Source organism: Drosophila takahashii, chromosome 3R, assembly GCF_030179915.1.
Source record: "Drosophila takahashii strain IR98-3 E-12201 chromosome 3R, DtakHiC1v2, whole genome shotgun sequence".
Taxonomy (NCBI): Eukaryota; Metazoa; Arthropoda; class Insecta; order Diptera; family Drosophilidae; genus Drosophila; species Drosophila takahashii.
In genome coordinates, this window is record NC_091681.1 from 35,087,577 (window position 1) to 35,111,092 (window position 23,516).

General features: G+C 38.4%; 5 protein-coding genes across 5 annotated transcripts; 4 read left to right on the forward strand and 1 right to left on the reverse strand.

Annotated features, from left to right (window-relative positions):
* The first annotated feature begins 11,984 nt into the window (after nucleotides 1-11,984).
* On the forward strand, nucleotides 11,985-12,700 carry LOC108056937 (uncharacterized). The gene is made up of 4 exons (XM_017140980.2): nucleotides 11,985-12,044; nucleotides 12,107-12,262; nucleotides 12,323-12,490; nucleotides 12,545-12,700. The coding sequence occupies exons 1-4, from the start codon at nucleotides 11,985-11,987 to the stop codon at nucleotides 12,698-12,700; spliced, it is 540 nt and encodes a 179-aa protein (XP_016996469.2).
* A 761-nt stretch (nucleotides 12,701-13,461) lies between these two features.
* On the forward strand, nucleotides 13,462-14,034 carry LOC108056939 (uncharacterized). Its single transcript, XM_017140981.2, has 3 exons — nucleotides 13,462-13,605; nucleotides 13,657-13,824; nucleotides 13,879-14,034. Exons 1-3 carry the CDS (start codon nucleotides 13,462-13,464, stop codon nucleotides 14,032-14,034), a joined length of 468 nt encoding a protein of 155 aa, XP_016996470.2.
* Nucleotides 14,035-14,475: 441 nt separating this feature from the next.
* On the forward strand, nucleotides 14,476-15,175 carry LOC108056926 (uncharacterized). The gene is made up of 4 exons (XM_017140966.1): nucleotides 14,476-14,532; nucleotides 14,582-14,737; nucleotides 14,796-14,963; nucleotides 15,020-15,175. The coding sequence occupies exons 1-4, from the start codon at nucleotides 14,476-14,478 to the stop codon at nucleotides 15,173-15,175; spliced, it is 537 nt and encodes a 178-aa protein (XP_016996455.1).
* A 272-nt stretch (nucleotides 15,176-15,447) lies between these two features.
* Nucleotides 15,448-16,165, forward strand: LOC108056952 (uncharacterized). Its single transcript, XM_017141006.3, has 4 exons — nucleotides 15,448-15,515; nucleotides 15,567-15,722; nucleotides 15,786-15,953; nucleotides 16,010-16,165. The coding sequence occupies exons 1-4, from the start codon at nucleotides 15,459-15,461 to the stop codon at nucleotides 16,163-16,165; spliced, it is 537 nt and encodes a 178-aa protein (XP_016996495.1). The 5' UTR covers nucleotides 15,448-15,458.
* Nucleotides 15,757-23,422, reverse strand: Cyp4c3 (Cytochrome P450 4c3). The gene is made up of 8 exons (XM_017141005.3): nucleotides 23,063-23,422; nucleotides 19,656-19,771; nucleotides 19,477-19,593; nucleotides 19,021-19,180; nucleotides 18,855-18,924; nucleotides 17,075-17,363; nucleotides 16,724-17,003; nucleotides 15,757-16,663 (listed from the first exon to the last, which is right to left on the reverse strand). The coding sequence occupies exons 1-8, from the start codon at nucleotides 23,295-23,297 to the stop codon at nucleotides 16,323-16,325; spliced, it is 1,608 nt and encodes a 535-aa protein (XP_016996494.1). The 5' UTR covers nucleotides 23,298-23,422; the 3' UTR covers nucleotides 15,757-16,322.
* Nucleotides 23,423-23,516: the final 94 nt, after the last annotated feature.

A 23,516-nucleotide genomic window follows, 5' to 3' on the forward strand; every position in this document is an offset into this window, starting at 1 on the left:
TCTGTTGGATGCGTGTGGCGCACGGGTATGTCGCTGTACAGCGAGTGTATCGCTGGGTGGTTGGGGTATAGACCTGCAGACGGGGTGGTTAACGGTAAACGTGGTGCTGCTGGCGACGAGAACTCGCGGCTACTGAACGCAATACCCCGGAATTTCCAACGCAAGAGCCCCGTTCTTTTCGAGGCGCTATCTTATCTCTCTTTTTTTCATACGGACGACAACCGGCGAGAGGGTGTGAGGGAGATGGTTTGCTGGCCAGCGAGTAGCGAGTGTTCGCCTGGCTCTTGGGGGTGCGAAAGAGAGGTGGGATCGGCAAGAGTAGCCAGAAGACACTCCCCCAAAGTCGCTTGCCCTCGCTCTCTCACTCACACCCTCGTGTTTGCAGTGCGCCATTGCTGTGCTCTCCCTCTCTCTCGCCCACTCGCCCTCTCTCTTTCTCTCGCTCTTCGGGATGTATATTATTATTTCTCTGCTCTCGAGGGTTTGATTTGTACTTTCGGGGTTTCGGGTGTCCTTTGTCGAACGAAACCCCCTTGGAAGAACCCCCTCGGAAACAATTGCTACGTGCTGTGTTCATAATAATAAGGCTACTTTTGCCCACTTTTGAGGACTGGCTGTCTTTTTACTGGGTGTCAAGGGCGTTTTGTTATCCCATTATTCTGCGTTAGCCCGCCATTGTTGTTCCTGTTCGTAACCCCTGAAACCCCCTTGCAAATAAATAAATAACTGCTCCTTTTGACGTTTGTATCTCCTCCCCGGAACTTTCCCCTTTTTGATTTGTTCGCCCGGCAGGAAATACAGAAATACACAGATACAAAGATACGTTCAAAGGAAACAGAAGCAGAGCACAGAAACAGAAGGCAGGAAGAATTTATTAAAATTCACAACAGCTTTTGTGCAGTTCATAATTTTCGTTTTTATTTCGCATTTGCCTTAGTCTTTCCAAGCAGTTTTATCTTGCGTTTCGAGTGGTGGAATGGGTTCAGCTGGGGAAAAAAAGGGAAAAAGGGGGAAAGTCGGCAGAAAGAGTCTGAGAAGACAGGCCACCGAATGTAAATGATGCTAGCTTTATGGCCTTATATTCCATAGCTGATACACCAGTAAACTAATCACAGATAATTTCCAATGGTCATGTAAGACATAGCTCATAACTCATGGGAATATAAGGAAGTGGACTTTGTTATGTGGTAAAAAAAAGAGAAAATAAATATAGATCTTGGAGAGAAATTGGGGTGAGAAGAGTACTACCTTTATACACAAATTATAAGCGGTATATTTTTGATGTTCAATTGTATTATTACTTGAAATATAAATATTTTTTTGTTGAAAAACTGAAACGTTTTTTGCTTATTATTTTTTGTAAATATTTTAGATGAATTTCCCCACTTTGGTAACCTTATTATCACACCATATTATCTTCCGATTGCGTAGCCCCTCAGAACGTGCGACTGGCATAACGCAGATTGCAGATAGACTTGAACTAATAATCGCCTTGAGCAGAGGCCCTCGAAATACTAAAGCAACTCGAGTTGCTCAGACCTTCTCGAGTTTGCCGCCTTTGAACTCACCGTCAAACACTCGCCGGGTTACATAAATGTGGAAACAATGTTAGAAGGGCACCTGGCACTCCAGCGATCCACCCACTCAAAAGGGAGTATTTCACCTGAGTGACGATGATATAGTCCGATATCTCGTTTAAAGGGTTCTCCACACCTGTGGGGCAAAGTCCGACTTTCACTGTTCAAAGGGTTTCGTCAGACCCCTGGGAATTTCGGGCTTATGACGCCGTAATTACACAATGTATCCTGTCCTGTGTCCTTTGCCCAAATCCCACAACTTTTACACTGATGACATGCTGGCTATTTTTGGCCCACCAGAGGGCTGTGGGAATTTAGCAGGTCGTATTTCAATTATAAGGGCAAGCGAAATTAGACTTTCGACTCTTCGATAAAAAAAATGTGGGAGGGAGGGGAGGGTATATATTTTCGCGGTATATACTGTTATCTAGCGAAACGGAAAGAAAATGGCGTTCTTTCTTTTTATCATCCAAATGGGGACTACGTGCCGGGGAGTGTGTCTGCCATTTGGGGGGATCTCTTAAGTGTTCGCTGGGGGAGGGGGGAAAACTCATCATCCTTTGATGCTGGCAACAGGAAAACTTAATGCCGAACATTCGAGCAGTCGCACGCACCTCAAGAAATTGAAATGCCAAGGCGCGCAAAAGTGTCAGAGATCCAAAGAAATGGGGATTCCCCCCTTTCACATTTACATCCACACACATTCGCGTCGTCGTCACATTTTCCCCCGATTTTCCCCCCCTTTTCCATTCCTTTTTTTAAGCAACTAACGAAAAGTTCACAGGCAGCGCAGTTGAAAAGTTCAGAGCATTTCGGAGCCATTGCTCAGTCGCCAAACTAATCCGGCCTAATCCCGAAACATGACGAAATGAAATACGATGGTGCGTAGGGAGATGCGACAACAACAAAAGCGCGGAGGTCGACGCGAGGTCGCTATCCCATTTCCACATCCCCAATTTCCCCTCCCCTCTTCCGCCTCCACTGCCCATTTCCTCGGCTCACAAAATCCCCAGCCGACTGAACTAATTTTGTATGCCTTATGATGATGGCGGAAAACCACGCGGGTAGCAAGCGGATTCTCTGGCAACTCTTTCGCAAAATGGCGGCATTGATTTCCCTTTCCTGTTTACCAACCCCCTCCCCCCCAAGACAACCCCCTTTCGCCCCCCTGAACCCGCCCGCTGTCCTTGAGGACGAAGTCAATTTTCAGGATTTGCGGCCAGTCTTACATTCCTTAGCGAAAAATCTCTCCGTTTCTCTATGGAAAGCACTTCCCTTCAAGCAGTCAATAAACTATACAAACACACGTGCACTGGTAGAAAAAGAGGGGATAAAAATTGGGAAAAATCAAGGGATTTAATTTATAAAGAAATTATAAAGAAAGGAAAATATGGAAACCTATTTTCAGTATTCTAAATCCTGTTAAAATTGCTAAATTGTTTTTAGGAAAATTATTAATTATAATAATTTATTTCTAAAATTACAAGTAGCAGAGTAATTTTGGTTAAATAATTGAGAATTTTCAGTTTACATATTTTTGAATTGTGAATTTTTAAAAATTCTACTTATGTTTTTTCTCAAGGGTTATCGCAGGTCTTCCCATCCCCCAAAAATGTGCGTTAGTGTGTGTGCTTACTGTATTAGTTTGCGTGGCATGTCCTTGTTGACATTGCCATTGGAAATGCGAGAGATACGCGGAATTTTCGCTTCGATGAGAAGTTTCAGCCACCTACAGCTCAATCAAACCGCCAAAATAAATTACGATGCTAATTAATAAAGGCCAAGCCACCCTCCTCCGCCTCACCCCCTTTTGGCACACCCATGGCCACGTAGACAGCGCCACTCTGGCCGCATATCGATTTAAATTAATTTCTGTTAGAGGATGCTCAAGCGAAAATCCTCCATTACCGTAAAGTACTTGTAACCAAGTCGCAGCGGCACACGTCGGAGAAAAAAAGGACCAGGAAACTTCCTAGCTGTGGGAGGAAAATGAGGAAAAATGCGGAGGAAGGGAAAAACAAATTAAGCGACACCAAAGGAGCCGCATAATTTCGGAACCTGCTGAAAAATATGATGACATCTGTTCGGAACTCCTTCTGGGCACACAAGCTACATCGATTGCTGGCCGATTTATGCAGGGCACGTGGAAAAAGGAGCGGAAAACGTAGAGAACGGAAAACCGGGAGTGGAAAAACAGGAGCGGAAAACTCACGCACATTTTTTCATATATTTTCCCTCCCCGCTCGCTTATCTTCAGCCACTCGTTGGAAACTCGCTGATTATTCACTCCCTTTCGATTGGTTTATTTCTTTTGGTACTCGCTGTTCACTGGCCACGCCCCCCGATGGCCTGCTATAGCCAAAAGGGGCGTTGCCTCTATATCGACTGATGTATGTTACATGCGCACACGGGGCGGCTAAGCAATTTCCCCAGGACGAGCGAAAAGAGAGAGCGAAAGGACTTCCCCGCTCGACTGTTGCACTTCTTTTGGATGCCCGTTTTTGGGACCAAGTTTTGGGACTTTGACTAGAAAATCAGCTGTTCGGGATGGTAATTATATCTTCGCAAAGGGAAGATGCCGAGGGGAGAAGTTCTGGACCACGAGAGAGATGGAAATTGGACTCGGGAGATAATAAGCTAGACATAATCAATTAAGGGTTCAGATATCCCCGCTTGGATAGACATCAATCGGCTGATGGCAATAAATGTAATGGGAAATGGGGTTGTCATTTCCGGCACAAAGGATCAATCGATGGGGAGGATGCCTATCCAAGCTGATTTGAGGTTAAATAAAAATAGTTTACAGATATTTAATTTAATTTATTTGTTTAGTTAAAAGTGCTTTTATTTTAATTAATTATAAATAATTTCTTTAAATAATTTATTTGTATATTATTAAAGAGCTTCTATTTTAATTCATTTTAATTTCTTCAAATAATTTCAAAAGTATCTATTTTATAAATATTTTCCTTCTTTTTTTGTTAATTTATAAGAGGATTGACATATATTTTACCTAAAATAATCAGTTACAAACATTACAAAGTACATTCTGGCTGTTGGTACTTAACTAACTTACTTTCCCTAATTTTAGTTAGTTTATTTTACCCATTTTGCATTGCTCAACCTTTTGGCGGAAGAACTTCAAAGACATCTGGGATCCTCGGAATGGAGCCAGCCACAAAAACAGAGAGACAACCAAACAGCTAAAATTCCACATCAAATATGGAGGACCCTGAGTGGTTCGGTGGGTTGTTGGGTGATTGTGGGTGATTGTGGGTGGCAGTAGCGGTGGCACCACCAACGGCTCTTTTAACTTTTACCGCCGCACCGCTTCAAAAAGGGCCGACGACAAATGATCTCTTGCCGCCGAAATCGAAGTTATCGCCGCCTATTAGCCATTTTATCGACACTCCACTACTCCACACGTAATGACGCAGTTTCCGACCGCACATAATTAATTAATAAATCAAGGCGGCCAGCAAAAGCAACAGTTGCCACATCATCATCGGCCAAAGAAGAGTTCTTATCACCTGGTTTTTCTCGGAGGCGAGGGGGCTGTGTTTTCGGGGGGCCAAGGTAATCCATCAATTTTTTTGGGGAAACGAGCGAAAAAGAAAAATAGGAAAAAACTAACAAAGCAAATGCAGAAGGCACATCACAGACACCGCCGCCCATGTCGAAAAGTTTGATTTTTGGCTTTTTATGCGCACGGATTAAAATGGGGATTACAATATCAAAATGTTTGCTTATGATTTATAGCACCCGAAAGACAGCAGCCGCACTCGAAGTGGGTGGAGGTAGGTGGGTGGTGGGCGGTGGTGGGTGCCAGTGGGAGTGGCTGACAGCGGGAGTGAGAGTGGGAGTACCAGTCGGCTGACTATACCCATATATATTTATTCACCCAAAGACTTCGATGTGACTATCGCAAAGTCTACACTGAAAAATTGACAATTGCCATCAGATAAGCCTAATGAAAGAGGAAATTTATAGCCGTCCTTTCTGATATTTAAATATTTGGAATTTAAAGACTAACTGATAAAAATGCTATGGTATAGATATTTTAATGAAACTGCTGCATATGCTAAACTTATTTTTAACAAAACCATCTTAACTTTATAAATACTTGAATCAATACATAATATTAAATTAAAATTGGCAACAATATTTTTCTAAGGGCATAAGACGTTTCATTTAAAGTAGTTAAGGATTTTATATTATTATTATTTCACCATATTTTTTCACGTTTTTAAACTTTTGTTTTCCAAAAACTATAGGGATTTAAAAATACCACTTAAAATAGTTAAAGTAAGTAATACATTACTTTGAAAACTTTTAAATAATTAAAAAATGTTATACAAAACGTACAAGAGGCAATGGTTAAACTAGAATATTTTCTCCAAGTGCACTTCCCACTCCCGTTGATTCATATTCCTTGGCCTCTACACCCATTTGTCCGACTCATTTTGCCCGCTGCGTGGGGAACGTGAAAATTATTGGACTGCCTTAGTCCGGTGGTTCAACTGCCTAAGCCAGCGGATCAAAACGGCGGCTTCCCCGACGACGAAGTTCCGACGTTGATGTAGCGGAGCGGTAAGAATGTGTGATTACAGATTTATCCATCACACTCGGAAGGTATTTACCATATTGCATATTCCAATTTCCATAGCTGATATTTTGGACAGGCAGGTGCCGGTTCTCTTTGGCATTCCCACGGCGGTTCCTGGGTCCCGAGTTTTTTTGTGTGTGTGCTCAAGGATTAAGAGATGATGTCTTGGGTTAACTACTGCATTTGTAGGGGGCGGTCTTTTTAGGGGAGGAAGTGGACTCTTGGTATCCCACGATTTCGAACCCACCTCAATGTTCAGCTATTCCCGATCAGCTGTTGCTTTGGATTCGGGGTTATCTTGTTTACACAACTTGAGGTGATAATCCTCAATGGAAATAGATTCGGTAAAGTTCTCAGGGCGCCAATGACCTTCAGACCTTGACCCAAAAGGGGTGGGAAATATGTTAATTTACAATGGAGGCTTTCTTTCCATCTCAAAATTATTTTCTAACCATAAAGGAATGTTTCGTGATTTTATTTAAATTTTGATTTAATTTATTTTTTATGGTTATTGTGGGCGAATAATTCCTGTTTTTTTATAACCAAATTTCTCATTTAAAGCCAATCAAATTTTGCCGTTTTGCGTAACAATAAATAAGGAAAATTGGGGCCTCCTCGCAGATAAGATCCCCATTCAGTGACTGATTTACAAGAGACTTGCCGCGAAGCCCCGAATGCAAATAAGCTTTTTGCTTTTCTGCAAGAAATTTCTGGAGGGAAAGAGTGGAGGATTCCGCGAGACTTTGACATTTGAATACGCGTGAGCGCTCTGTTATTTTTATATTTTCAAATTAAAAAAGCAAAGGCGCGTATACTTTTTCCCGCCAAACGAAGAGGGGTGACTAAATTGTACTTGTGTCTTGTGTACCAGGGGTTTGTCATCGTTTTGCCGGTTGACTGGTGCGCGTGAGAAATCCTTGACACGCGCGAACGCTTTTAAAATGCAAAAATAAATAATTTCAATTTAAATTCCTTGTTATTTTATTTTTGTTTTCTTTTTTAGAGCTTTGTTTTTCTTTGACGCTCGGTTGGGGGAGGTGGAGGTGCAATTGTAGATGGCAGCGGAACATAAGTTTTCCTTTTGTTTTCGTTTTGATTTCATTTCGGAAATAAGGGTGCAAGTGGTGTCACATCATCCATCTATCCATCCTCCCCTGTCATAATTTTCGGGTGGTGAAATTAATTAGATTTCCCGTGGGTCTGGTGGAAAGTTAAGTCTAGGAGTAAATTCATTTATGCCGAAGAAATCATGTATTTAGAGATGCAAAGGAGAGGTAATTATAATTATGTGGATGGAAATATTTAATCAAAAGTTTAAGTCGGCTCACACGGATTTTATATTAATTAAATGATTAAAAATTAATGTTTTTAAAAATCTTTACTCAGTTAGATTTAATATGTCACAATTTAATTTGAATAAGTTATTCCTTTTACCTTTTAAAAACAACACCATCGTCATTAAATGCTTAAGTTGTTATTATGTGGATGGATATAATATAATTAAAAGTTCAGGTTGGCTCAGATGGATAATAAAATTATTTAAAAATATTATTTTTTAAATCTTTAAACAGTTAGAAAATATTAATTCAATATGTGAAATTTTAATTTAAATTAATTATTCCTTTTAAAAACAAAACTATCGCAAATTCAGAAGCCAACCTTCGCCTGCCCTTAATTTCGCCATTAAATGCTTAACTTTTTATGGCCCAAAGTAAGCCAACTACCCAACTGGCTACTGTATGATTTTCGCTAAAATGCCAGCTGTTTATTGTTAATTGTTAATAGTTTATTGTTTATTAGAGTGCTGTGCCCGTAAGTTGTATACTATATCTCGCCTTTGCCCTCCAGTTTTTTTTCTACCACCAAAAGCGCCTCCATCGAAAGTGGTTGGCTATCAGTAATCAGTAACTGTGGCTGCGGCTAAGCCAGCTTGTCAATTTTGTATAAAATTTATTATTTTATTTGCGTCAGGTTTGCCTTTTTGTTTTGCCACTTTTCAGACGCTCTGTTTCGGGTCGCAGTGAAATTATTTACATTTTGCTGATTGCGAGGAGGTTTTTGCATTGCCACTCGGCTGCGACTGCGGGAGGTTTGCCAGTCATAAAGCGAACTGTTTGCCCTCGTCTCGTACTCGAAATCGTGCGATATATATACATACCATATATATAGTGGGCCCTGGAGAGTGCCATAAAACTTGCAATGCAATTCCACAGCCACAAATGTTTGCTCAATTTACGATCGCAGTTGCTGACGGAGGTGGCAATCAACAGCCAACAACTGTTGCATGTGGAACTTTTTTCTCCAAACTGGCCAGGGTCGTTGCTTTTTTTCGCCAAAGATCGAACATAATCTCACTTAACCAGGAGAACTAATCAAAATTGGCAGCTGATTGTCCGGCTGACTCAGAGTCATATGATAATGACAGCCAACGGACACTTTATTGACAGCAAAAAATATATATAGCGCAAAAAAACTAGGAGACAATGTATAAACAGAGGCAGGGGGACGGGGGGCCCAAACCATCGGGGAACCCAACTTGGCAACGCTGCGTATGAGTAATGCAGGGGCAACGATTCAACGAATGGCTGGCAAAAACTCAACGACGACGACGACGGCAAATGAAGCAACAAAATTCAGCAGCAGCAGCCGCAGATTAAGAACCTTTTAAGGGGATTAATGATTTTAATTTTTTCCGTGCATTCTGTTTGCCTTGTTTCCGTTTTTCTGACAATGTTCTTTCTTTGGAGCGTATCACCTAGTCGATTGACTTTGAAATTAACCGAAAAAATATTGGAATACATTAAAGGGAGCAGAACGAAAATTTGTATAACAAAACCAAAAGTTTTATTAACGTTGGACAATTTTAAGGAGTATTTTTATAATCACTTTATAGAATTAGACATAATAATATCCATATTTAATTTTATCCATAATTAACTAGTATTTCTATTAAAACTCACATTTAAAATATATTATTAAATTAAATATTTATAAGTTGGAAACATTGTTAGTGGGCTATAGATAAAAAATATTTCTCAATCATTTAATATTGTTTTTAAAATTTAATTAAAATAGTATTAACTTTTGTAGAGTATTTCCGCCTTCGACCTGTAGTCTTCTTTAATTTCCGATATTTTTTCTGGCACTCTGTGGACTGCTCCTGGTTCACGTTGCTGGGACATTTGTTTGCTTTGCCATTGCCATTGGCCTGGCTAAATGCCAGGCAAGGACATGCATGGCCAGCTTGCTTTTTTGGATGGCAACACGGCCACTTCCGCTTCCCCCGGAAAGACCCCCGGCCTTTTCCGGTTTGTTTGTTGCGCGCATTAAGCTAATTATGGCCAAATAAAGTGAGACGAAACGAGGCGCGCGCTCTGAGCAAACAGGAGACTATATAAGCGTATACGAATCCTGTAGCCTGTATCCTGTATCCTGCATCCCGTGTCCTTTATACTCGCTTGCAGGCCGGCACTTAACTTTCACTGCCCTCCTCTTCTTTTGCGGCCGGGTTTTTTGATTGTTTTTCAATTTTCTGCATTGTTAAACTTTTGCTTCCCATGTTGCGCTTTGCCTTGTTTAATTTGCCGCCTGTGGCACGTGACAGCGGCGTTGGCAAGTGCAACCCATCACCACCCGGCACGTGTCCTTGCTGGAAAATCAGGAGACAGAATTTCCAAATTTCGGAGCAACAGCAGCAGCTGTTTAATGGCTGCCTGCCGTTGGCAAATATTTTGCTTGTGCTACAACCAAATCAATTTTGTATGCTCGCCCAAATGGAATACGAATACGGGATTGCTGGTGTCCTTGCAACACCCACCACCCACTAACCCCAACCCACATGCCATCCCTTTCCAAAACTGGTGGTCACGTGTCGCTGCAGTCGCGCCTCTTTCGCTTTGTCTGCTAATCTATCAAAGGCACTGGCAGCAAACCAAATTGAGTTTGTTTGGATATCATTTCCATTGGCGAGGACAGAAGAGGACTCGCAGAAGGAAGAAGGATACCACTACCTGCCACAGAAGCGGATAGAGTCCTCCGCCACTTGTGGTCCACTGCGAAACTTTTCCTTCTCCTGCACTGAGAGAAATAAAATGAGGGATTATTATTTAAAATTCAGCTTTAGTATTTAATTCGTATTTATATAATATTCAGAAACATTTTTTGGATGGATTTTTTTTATTTTTGTCGAGTTTTATAAATTGATATTTAATGAATTATAATGGAGTTTTTTTCTTAAGAAAAGTAGTAATCAAATAAGCCTGATTAATTTGAAAGGAGGAGGCATATAAATTCTTATAAAATAATTCATATACTCTTTCTAAACTTTTCAGCTCCCTATTACTTTGAATATATTTTCTTAACAGTGTATCTGCCTTTCTTTTTCCCACAATTTCCGGGCGCGTTGACGTCAATCAAATTATACCCATACCATTCCAACCATCGGAGCATCGTGGGTCGTCCAAAGTTCACACATCAAATTATGTCAGGGTGGGTTTGGGTTCTGAGTTCGAGGTCCAACTCCCCTTTTTCCTCCCTCTCCCGACAGGATAACGTCGTTGCTAACTTGCGATTTGCGTTTGTAAATGTTTTTCTAATCAGATTTGTGTGCTATCCACGAGGGAGTGCAATTTGTTTTGATGTCGCAGGCGCAATCCGGTTAAGTGACATCCCGGGGAAATAATTACTGGATGGTTTGGGATGGTCTGTTCTCCGGAAAAACTTCCGTTCACATGACACACATAACTCACTTGGTCACTGGCCAATTGTGATCGATTGGTTTTAAAGTCCGGCCGTAAACTAAAACAAACAATAATCGCTGGCATTGTAAATGCATAAAACCATATATACATGATATGTTACATATATAAAAATGCGGTTGCAGTGGCAATCGATTTATTGCCACCGCTCGTAAGTGGGTGAGTTTTTCCACCAGACGTTGATAGGGATCGTCATGATTTCAGGGACACTTCTCCGCTCTTTTTTCTGTTTCGCCACCCAGTCGATGGTGATCACCCTTTTTTACCACTAGCCACAATTTTCTAGCTCGGGAATTACTTTTTAAGCCCTTTTGCGTTCCGTGGATTTTTATTGCATTTGCAAAGATTTTGCCATTCTAATTGATTGTTTGTCTTTTTCGCCCATTCCGGCGGAGGAGTCGTCATTGGTCGCTTATCACCGCCGGTTATCGATCCAGCTATCTATCTATCTAACTATCTATCTATCTGGCCGGCTCTATCTATCTTTTCCTGCTCCGACTCCGATTCGAGTTATCTAACACGCAGACCCGGCAAATATGCGCACAATATCCATTTAGATATACATATAACCAATGGCCGACCACCGCGCACCACCCATTTGTTTGTACGTCGCATTTATTTGTGCATTACAAGCTGTGAGCACACTTAAGTTGCCTTTAAGCTCTGGCGCCGCTCCATTTTGCAAAAAAAAAAATATATGTAGATATAAGAAAAAAGAAATTATGGAAAAGGGCACAGGCACTCACATAAATGTTCATAAATAGTTGCGGCAAAAGAGAACAGATAAATGGCGCCATTTGTTGATATCCACTATTCCATTTTACTACAAAATAATTATTAAAAAAAAAACAAAAAAAAAATATTATTTGGTTTTCCGTTTTTAGTATTAGCCTAAGCAATTTGATTTTTAAATACAGGGCATTTAAAGTAATTTTAGGTCTTATTAAAATAATTGGCATGAAAACATTTTTGGCTTGATTATGAACCTCAAAAACTTTTCAATGATATCCATTTCAGTTATATTTTTTATAGCCACAACCTAAAATGCGCTTCGGTTATATTCATTTATTTCAGGTCGTCCTGATCCTCTATAGCTTCACGACAGTAAGTTCTACTTTAACATAATATAATCACATTCGAAAAAACATACGTACATTTTTTTTTAGATCTCTTCCAAATTGGAGTTTACCAACATCAAATGCATTTCCCACGATCCCGAGTTTTCCGACTTTGAATATTGCCATCTAAAGTCGGTGAATCGGAGCTATAAATACTTATCCGTTAAAGTGAAACTTTATAAAATTCCCATCACCAAAATTAAAGTGTGTATAAAAATGAAGCCGACATAATTTTTGTTTATAAAAAAAAGTATGTTTTTTTAGATAAACTTTGCATTGTTCAAAAGATCTAATGGATATAAGCCTCTTCTGTACAACATTACTGCGGATGCCTGTAGATATCTGAAAAATCCTAAATCTAACCCAGTGCTGACATATATGTACGGATTTTTCAAAGCACACTCCAACATGAATCATTGTTGCCCTTTCGATGTGAGTCCATAATTTAATTTTAGTAACTGAGAGTCCTATCATTTTTTATCCTAGCACGACCTCATTGTGGATAAACTTACTACCGACTTCTTTAATACGCGTTTAACGGAGTTGTTACCATTTCCTGAGGGCGAAATACTCTTTAAATCGCACTGGTTTGCCTATGATATTCTGCGAGCATCGGCAAGCATTTATTTTACATTATCTTGATTGATTAGAACTTAGAAAAAAGTGTTAAATATATTTGAAGTTAAATAAATCCATTTATGTATATATCTAAGCTGCAGCTATTATTATTTCACTACCTTTGGTTACAAAAAGTTTTAGGTAATTAGGGGTTCGCCAAAATATTTTCAATTGATCAATTTAATGTTATCTGATTAACCACAAAATTATGTTAATGTTCTTTTGATATCAAACACACAAATCTAAATTTTGTTTAATTGCGTGTAAATAGTTTCCTTCACTCAATTACACTTTTTAGTTGGCTTCGTTTTCGATTTGTTTTTATTTAGTTTTGCAAAAAAAACTTTTAAAAACCCTTTTTAAATAAATAAATAACTGTTTTTTCCGTGCTCTGTTTTCGCTTAACATTTAATGGGAAATTATCAATATTTCTGTAGTTAAATTTTACAATTTTTGGCTCTAATTGCTAATTTGAATTTAATTCCCGTACATAATTGCTTTATTAAGTTAATGGAGAAAACAAATGAAGTCAGGCTGGTAAAAAATGTACAACTCGGATCACTAATGCAATATTTTTCAAATAAGAAAGACATCAAGCCGGTAGAACCCAATTTATTGAATTGTTTAACATTTGGTTTTAACAACAAATTAAAATTCTATTTTTTAAGATGGCCTCGAATTATATTCTTTTATGCTTGTTGATACTTTATTCAGTGGAAAAGGTAATCTCATTTTTAAGGAAAATATAATCATTTAACAAGGTATCGTTATAGATTACTTCTAAGATGGAGTTCACTAACATAAAGTGCACAACTTTGGATAAGGATTTTGACGACTTTGAGTACTGCCGTCTGAAGTCCGTAAACCGTACTTTTAAATATATATCGCTCAGAGTGAATCTATATAAGGTCCCTATCACCAAAGTCAAGGTATGGTTTAAAAAATATACACTAAAAACATGAAATAAGTTCTCTTTTAAGGTTAACTTTGCACTGCTCAAGAGATTCAGTGGATACAAGCCGTTTCTTTATAACATTACTGTGGATGCCTGCAAAGTTCTTAAACATCCGAAGTCAAGTCCAGTTTTTGGATTTTTCCACAGTCTTTTTCGGGATTATTCCAACATGAATCACACCTGCCCCTTTGATGTCTGTAAAATATAATCCAATTGTGACTTTATTTTAGAAATATTTTATTTACAGCACGATCTTATTGTGGACAAGCTTTCCGCCGAGTTTATAAATACACAGTTCACAAAAGTTTTGCCATTTCCCCTCGGAGATTACCAATTTCATTCAAGCTGGATAGCAGATGATATAAATCGAGCGGAAGTTCGGGTCTACGGCACTCTTTCTTAATAAACTGTTCGTAACAAGTATTGACCCAAAATCCACTATATTTTATTTCTGAAAAATGTATTTATACGGGGGAATCCCAAACTAAGTTCTAAAATATTAAATGGACTATGATATTAATACTTATAATTAGATTTGTGAATTTTAATAATAACCACTCTATCTTTCTTGAAATGTGAAATATGTATTCCAGGTCAAATATTTTATAGTTTATCCAATGGAAGATCAAACACAAATAAAACATGCGAAATGTGGTATAAATATACACATTACAAAAGGAGAATAGTTTTTCAATTATTCACTGATAAGGAGGCTAATTTTTATTTAATGATCATAGTCATTTGTAGATAGACTAAATTGAAAATATACTTATAAATAGCAGTGAGCTAGAATATAGTTATTAATATATATTGAAAAATTAACTGTGCATCATTGTTGTATACAATGCCTTCCCGATTTCGTCTTGTTGAACTCATTGTTCTCCTGTATTTAATTAAAAAGGTAAGAAAATATTATAATAAAGAACATTAATATTTAAATAATATTTTAGATCACAGCTACAGTGGAGTTAACCAACATTATTTGCACTTCCTTGGACCCTAAGTTCGCTGACTTTGAGTATTGTTACCTTAAATCTATGAATCGTACCTATAAATACATGTCTTTAAAGGTTAACTTGTTTAAGAAGCCCATAACCAAAGCAAAGGTGTGTATTTAATAGATAATATTACGAATGTGTATGGTCTCAACAAGAATCCTTTTAGGTAAACGCAGAATTACTAAAAAGATTCAGTGGCTATAAGCCATATCTCTATAACGTGACCGTAGACGCCTGTCGATTTCTGAAGAACACAAAATCTAATCCCATTGCAGCATATTTGTATGGTTTCTTCAAGAATCACTCCAATATGAACCATTCATGCCCATTTAATGTAAGTATACAAATGTTATTTAAAGTTATTACAAAAGTTAAATATCCTATTTCCAGCAAGATATAGTGGTTGAAAAACTTTCCATCAACGCAATCAACACCCATGTAACCGAGGTTCTGCCCTTTCCCACAGGAGACTACCTCTTTCAAACGAATTGGATAGCCTATGATATTAATCGCGCCAATGTCAAAGTATATTTTTCACTTTACTAAGTATTTAACGTCTTCTAAAATGAGATGTAAGTAAAAGAGAACCAACTAAGAGGCTAAATAAAATATGCACGTGTAATGTATTTAAATTGCTAAATCATAACTTTATGCAGGATCTATTAATAGTTTCGTTAGACCGTGAAAAATTAAAATAACATTATTATGAAATTAGATACACAATCTGATTTATTGGGTTCTGAATCTGTTAATGAGTTTTGAGGGATTTTATTATTAATCTAATAGTTTTAGTTTAGGCCAGTGTTTAGTAGACTCCCCAAAAGCCAGTATGTGCAAATATCTAAAACTAAACCAAATTGTTTTGATCCTATATTTGGTCAAGGAAGTAAGCCTAGTCAAATAAATTATAACAACACACTTAGATTTCCCTTTAAAGATATCTTCGTCGGTCGAATTTACTAATGTCAAGTGCACCTCCTGGGATAAGAAATTTGATGAATTCGAGTATTGCCATCTAAAGTCGGTTAATCGCAGCTTTAAGTACCTTTCGCTTAAAGTTAACTTATACAAAGTGCCCATCACCAAAATAAAGGTTTGTTATTCACAAAATTAAAACAAATTAAGCATAATGTGTAAAACTCTATATTATTTTCAGGTTAATTTTTCTTTGCTGAAGCGCTATAATGGCTACAAGCCTTTTCTCTATAATATCACGGTAGATGCATGCAAATTCCTTAAACACCCCAAGTCGAACCCGATTTTTGGCTTCTTTCACGGGCTTTTTAAAAATCACTCCAACATGAACCATTCTTGCCCCTTCGATGTAAGTTTAGTCATTACTAAATTATCTACTAATAACATTTTTTTTATAATTTTCAGCATGATATTATAGTTGATAAACTGCCCACGAGCTTTTGGAATCAACAAATAACCGGAGCACTTAACTTTCCACATGGTGATTACCTTTTCCATTCGGACTGGTATGCCTATGGAATTAATCGAGCGACTGTTGACTTTTTTTACACACTCTCATGATATTTCTAAAAAATTATTCAATGAGGTTTATTCTTAGGCTAAGAAGTATTGCGTCGGTTACAAAGTTTAACATAAACTATTCTCTAGACCTATGATATCCGGTTAACTCTAATTATTTACAATGTACTTTGGATCGAAGCGAATGGGGGAAGACTTTTTAGTCCCTTGGTGTAATCTTAACCCTTAGGCCATCCTTGGGTCGCAGGATGAGTTCGCCCAGCAAAGTGAGATCCTCGCGCCGATCGACGGCCTCGATCTTGTATTTCCTCAAAACTGTGGAAATCACGGCCTTCTCCTCCAGAATGGCAAACTTCTGACCAATGCAATTGCGAGGTCCTGCGCTGAAAGGAATGTAGGCGAAGGGATGGCGACCGGCGCAGTTTTCCGGCAGGAAGTTGTCCGGATTGAACTGTTCCGGCTTGGGGAAAACCCGAGGATTGCGGTGAAGAGCGTAAGTCATGATGATAGCTTGGGTTCCAGCGGGAACCACTTTTCCACCTGTGAGAAAATTGCTTTATTTAGCATTTCATAGATTTTTGAACTCAATAAAATCCTTACCAATATTTACATCCTCGCCCACCATCCTGGCCATCATGGGCACACTGGGAAACAGGCGCAGCGAGTCCTTGATGCAGCACTCCAGGTATCGCATATCCAACAGATTCTTCATGGTGGCCGGTGTCTCCTTGTCGTCACCAAAGATCGCGTCCAGTTCCTCCACCACCTGCTCCTGATATTCCGGATGGCAGCCCAGCAGGAATAGAGTCCAGGAAATAGCAGCCGAAGTGGTATCATGACCCTCGAACATAAAAGTGTCCACCTCCTCGCGAATGTCCTCCTAAAAAAAGGGTATAATTTTTAAAAATTAGAAAAATACTAGAAAAAATCTCTTATTATTCAATAACTTACATTGGAAAGCACTGTTCCCTCCTTAGAAGCATCGATCAGCAGATCCAGGAAGGCCAGACGCTTCTTCTTGCCCAGATCATCATAGCCATCGGGCTCATTATTATTGTTGTTATTATTGTTCTCTTCGAGAATTTTCAACTCTGCTTTGCGTTCGCGGATCACCATGTTGGAAAATCCGTGCAGAGTGTTTATGTAGCTCTGGTGGAGCTTGTAGTCTGCAGTCAGACTGAAAATCAAGTCGCTCTGCAGCCAAATCTTCGACTGACGACTCTGAACAATCGAACCAATGCTAAGGAAATAATTAAATAAATTGGTTAAAAGTAAATATAAAAATGTATAATTATAATTTTAGAATTATTATAAAGTGTAAAATAGGCAATGAAAAATTCCCTTAAATTTCCCAATGGTTTTTAATGAAGTTCAAGTTTTCTATTTTACTACATGGGAATGGGAAATGGAAAAGTGTTGCGTTAAATTGAAAGTTAGTCAACTGTTCAATGGGTGAGTTCTATGAGGCGTGGCTGGTAGAACGAGAGAAGTGTGGGCCGATGCTGTCTGTTATCAGCTTGGAAGCACTTCAAGCATCCCATTGACATCTTAATCTCGCATATTTTGCGCTTGGATGCACCGCCACCACCCACTGGCTCACGCACTGGGTGAAAATGGATGAAATGGAGGGAAAATGGGGGAAATGGGTTCGGGCGGTGGCGGAAGCACATGTGTATCTAAAGGGTGTCCCTTTCCCTGACAGCTGTTCTGACACCTCTCGATATTAAACTGCTGCCACAATGCTGATAACTCTTCGCAAAATGAGGAAGAGTTGCGTCTGCTATTGATGTTATTATTCCCAGTGGTCGCCTGGTTTTATGATATATTTTATTAGTGCAGACAGATAGGAAAATTATTGTACTGCGTTATGCAGCATTATCGGAAAACAATAGGGTATCAATTTTCATAATTACACCCGATACTCGTAGAGTTAGAGGGTATTTTGGATGTCCGTCCGTATAAAGGTTGAGATCTCGGAGATCTAGTCGAGACATAAGCCGTAAACGGTAATAAGCATACTTTCAGGCTGCTCAAAAATAATGATCGTCAATTGATTATGGCGCCGAATTGCAATTTATTTAAAACTCATTTTAATAGTGGAAATTGGTTTAAATCGGTTGGAAATTTTTTGGAAGGACATCGTCCATGGCGGTCATATCGACTGGCTGTATATCGACTAAATATTCAAGCTTTTATATTTTTCTTACAGTATTTATGAATTAATATGAAAACAATACGAATTTATGGCTCTAAATAACCAGTAATTTGCTTTAATTTTAATTAATATCACATTTCCATTAAGTCAATTTTTATCAGAGGCCAGAAAGTGTTCCATTTTCTAACCAATTTATAACTCAAAACATTTGTGAACCAATCGTACAAGCAGAAAGGAAATGGCTTTGATTTAGCTAATAACAATATCCATATATTTTGATCAAAAAATAATAGAAGCATAAATAGTATTTCTTTGGCAATAATTTTATATGTAGCATTTATGAATGTAATTGAAACCGTAACAGAAAATCTTTCACACTTAACGGCTTGCCGAACAAGATGAAAAGCCAATTGCTTTAAGTGATTATGAGTAATTTGCCTCAATTTGGATATCAATGGAAACAAATAGATTTTTCGTGATGCAGGAAATTTGTTCAATTTTATCACATTTTGGTATTAATAAATCTGAGACATGCAAACTTCGCATCTTGCTTTCGAGTAATTGACAATTTCTTACCCGTAGACCGCCTTCACATACTCCGATTCACTATTGCTCTGGGCATAAATTCTGCGACCCATGGCGGTTTCTGTGAATTAAATGACGTATACGTCGTAATTAGCCACGAATAATGTTATCCGAGATCTGGACACTATACCCGATCTCCAGCGGCATTGACACTCACCACAAACAATGTCCAAAGTGCAGAGCGTGACGTAGGGGAACAGGTTAAACGCCTCGCTGCCCACTTCCACCGCCAATTTTCTGGCCAGCACAGCGCTCTGCTCGTTGAAAACATCAATGAAGTCGTCCAAGATTTTAAAGTGGAAGGCGGGCGTGAGGATCTTTAAAAATAATTTTAGTAGAATAATATTAAATAGAAAAATTTATAAATAAAATAAATGTGAATAAAATACTGTTTAAGTTAAATCAAAAATGTTTTTATATATTAAGATTTTCCACTCAAAAGGCAATTTATTACTTTATGTAATTTAAGAAATAAAAATGATTGTTAGCCTATTTGTTGTATTGATTTATGTATAAAATAACAAAAAACATAAATCTTCAATCCTCAATTTTTTTAACAACATTTTTTATGCTATACTATATTTATTGTATTTATTTTTAATATTTTTCTTACCTTCCTGCGTGAGTGCCACTTGCGATCGGTGCTGGTGAGCAAACCTTCTCCCAGCCAAGGATGCAAGTAGTCGTAATCGCTACTCTTGTTCACAAACTTCTGGCTGTTCAGTATGGGCTAAAAAATATATATAATTATGTCACTTATATTTATAAGATTTCCAACTAGAATAAACTCACCTCGACAGTTTCGGGCTCGAAGAGGAGCACTCGTGGCGCTGTTCCCTGCCAAACACGATTGATTCCAATACGCGTGCCCCACAATTTCTGCATGCCGATGACGCGATTAAAGAGCTCTGCAAAAAATAATAATGGGAGATGATCAAAAACCAGTTTGGATTGGTTGGCTTGGAATAAAATGGGTAGAAGAACGATTTGCGTTAGCAACAATGTGAGTTAATTTAATTTATTCAGAAGAAGATGTGTATTTTTATTACCCAATTAAATTATTAAATAATTTCTTATTATCTGAATTACTGGTAAATAATTTGTAAAGGTGATATTTCATTTGTACATTTTCCAGGTACAGATACAAGTCACATTAATTGTTTTCGCTTGGCTGCAGCCCTTCTTCGACCCCTTGAAGGTCGCCTAAATTGCTTTCTTCGTGGCCCAGTTAATAAGCCGGGGCTTTTCTCACCCGAAACACTGTGGCCAAAACACGTTACTCATAGACAAAACCATGTAAAGACCACTCGCATAAGGCAAAAGGTGTCCATGTTTATGTGTCGCAGCTCATATGTGTTGCATTAATTAAAAGATGAAACACAAAACGCAAAAAAAAGACGATGCGCGGGCCATTCAGCAATCTCTATGTCTAATAATGATTTTATGTAACCCCACCGCCCGAAAAATAAGCAGAAATCGCTGTTTCGCGACCATTTCTCAGGTGGGGCATTTCTCAGGTGAGTTTTGGTCAGGTTGGCCCGCTCTTTCATCGGAAGTTGGAAGCTGGCCAGCTAAAATTTGGACTGGTCCAAGGGCCAAAACAAAGCACTTTTCACGCAATCTCTTTTGCCGGTCTATGCGTACCTTTATTATCATTTAGGTGAGCTCTATTTGCCTGTTATTAATTCGGGGAGTAAAACAAATTATCTAAAAATTTACTGCACTTAACTGTGGGTTGGGAAACATGAAAAGTGAATGTGTTTTTATTATATTATTATATATTATTATAATAATAATAGAAATAATAAATAGAAGACTGAAACTCGTGTTTGCTAAAAATGAAAGTGATGTTGTGCTCCTAACCAGAACAAAGATTAAACGATAGCTAAAAGTGAAAACACGCCTTCAAATGTTTAATTTGAAACTCAAGAGATCGTATCACTTAGGAAAACAAACCTATTTGTTTTTAAACAGTGATACGTTTGTTACCCCACCCAGGGAATTTTCCCGTTTTCAACAGATATTTTTAAGGCATACGTCAGCTGCGTAGCTGAAATAATTTGCATTCGTCTGACATTGGTAGTGCAGATTAAAAAGCAGTTACCCAAAAACACCCACAAGCACTTAGAAGATAGAAAAAAAAACCATGACCCCCGGATTTGTTGGCAGTAGAACTCAGAAAACTTAGAATTGGAAACCCGTTTCCACAGCCATCCACTCCAAATGTTGCCAAGTGGCCTCTTCAACGGCCCGAGGTATCTTGGAAAATATATACGAGAACGATCAAGAACCGCTTGACCTTCAGCCAGAATTGCTGCAACATCATATTTCATTTTTATATTCATTTTTCAGAGTTTTTAGAGTTTTTAGCGCTCTAACAAAAGCCTCGTAATTGCACGGGCAAACAGACAGCAGCAGTCAAGATTCGTTCTTAAATTAAATTATAAGAAAATAAAAAAAAGAATTAATAAAACTCAGTGGCTGCTAATCGGTCCATAAATTATATGCAAGCGGCTCGATTGCCTTGGCAGAAATATTCTTGAGCAGGTCTTTTGATTATCTGGCGACCTCAAAGTGCTAAGGCAATTTGGGATGGAGATGTTACGAATTAGCAAGGCATTTCTCTGTTTGATGGAACAGGTTTCTAAGGTTCTTTTGAGTTATAACAATAAAAGCAGGTTGTAAACCTTTTAAATGTAAATCGTAATAGAGAGCCCAAAAGAACCCCCTTGAATAAATAGCGGAAAATCAAGTTTACAATCACGATTCGAAAGACAAAGAACAGAAAACGGAAACGAATCGATGAGAAGCAGCATTTCATACGTTTTATCAAATCAAATCCATTTCCTACACGATTGCAATGGCCAAGAGCCGAATTTGTTTCTTGTATCTGCGCTTCCGCATTTAAATTTATGTTAATTTGCTTTGTTTTTTTTTTGGGGGTTTGAGGGGGGTTGCAAAACGCCGAATCCGCGGAATGCGAATTAATCAGCAGGCCCCCTTCAATCGATTGAGAATCCAAAACCGAAGCCGGGTCCAATTATGATGGATATTCTGCCATTCAGTGTCAAGATCAAGTCCGCTTTTGTACCTCTTTTTCCTCTGTATCTTTTTCTGGGTCTTAAAGTCTGATCCCAGTCTGTTGTGTTCACAGTTTATGGCTATTTTTATCACTCCATCGAGTGTTTGGCGAGCTTGTTATGTGAGTGATTTATGAGCGGCTTCTGGCTTCTGCTGTTTCTGCCGCTTTTGTAGGTTCTTCATAATTTGGTAATTGTTTTTCGAGATCGGCAAATAAATTCGGGTAAATTGCGTGTGAATTAGATAAAATGTGAAAGTACCGGTTATAATTTGTTTGTCTTACACAGAAAAAAAATTCTATATGAAATAGGGTCAATTTTAACTTATTTAATATCTGCAACTCAATCATATCAACTTGATACCAAATGTGGTATTTTTTAAACAAATAATGTAAATTGAGATAAACCTAATCTTTATTCATATCAATCTGATATGATATGATATCGAAATTAACTTTTGATAATTTTTTTTCTGTGCAGGGTTGTTTTGTAAATTACAAATTATTATTCTATTTTTTTTTTAAAGGTTATTGCCTTTGTTTTTTGTGGAAAACTTTCCCGTGATTAAAATTCATTAGAATTATGCCAGCACTGCACGCCCAATTGCCAGGCGACTTTTTTCTCGTTTTGTTTGCCTCCGCCAATCGACGATGTGGCGTATCGCAAACAAATACAAAATTTGTTAATTAAATTATGTGTTTCACCCCGGACCAGAAGGCAGAAAACAAAAGGCAAACAGAAAATGCATAAATCACCTGGTTATTGCAATCTAATTTCCAACAGGTTTTTGCATTTCAAAATGTTTACCCATTGGCAGTTCTATAAATCAATTAGCAGTTGGCTTTAAAGAGACCACGAACTTGGCCAACAAAAATAGTCTTTTGGGCAACGAAAGTGAAGTTCGGAAAGTAAAGTTCATTAACACTGGGCTAGTTTTTTTTCTACGGGGTATTACGATCCCCAGTAAGCAGATCGATGGGAAGCTGATCACTGAAATTAGCACCTGCTCGTCGCCGCTTGTTTGCCCTAGCAATCAGAGACGCTCAGTGACTCAGGGTCAATATCACTAACTGGAGCACCCACAAATACGCCAGAATTTTTGAGGTAAGAATAACTCACCATCGTGATCCACGTTCATTTCGATGGCATTGCCCAGAAAGGGCATGGCCGCTGGTCCCGGGATCTTTTCGATATACTTGACCAGACGGGATCGGCGCTTGTTATAGACCACCAGGAATATTACAATGGATCCGATGAGAAATACCGTTATCGGGGAGTAGCCCGATATCACTTGGCCCACTTTAGAGAGCAGAATACTCTCGGCCATTAACGAGGTTATCACTTTCGAGGACATCTTCGCAGAGTCTTTCACTTTCTATATTATTTTATATTAGAGATTTATCCTTATCGCACGGAGATTTTTCGGAACCGGACCCGGCGACTCAAACGCTGCGAACTCCAATAGACAACTAACCGAAAATCCGAGATTGCACAAAAATTTAAAAAGAAGTGCTAAAAAATTTCGGGCCAAGCGTTTCGGGTTTTTTAGCTCTCGTCTCGCGAACTCTCGGCT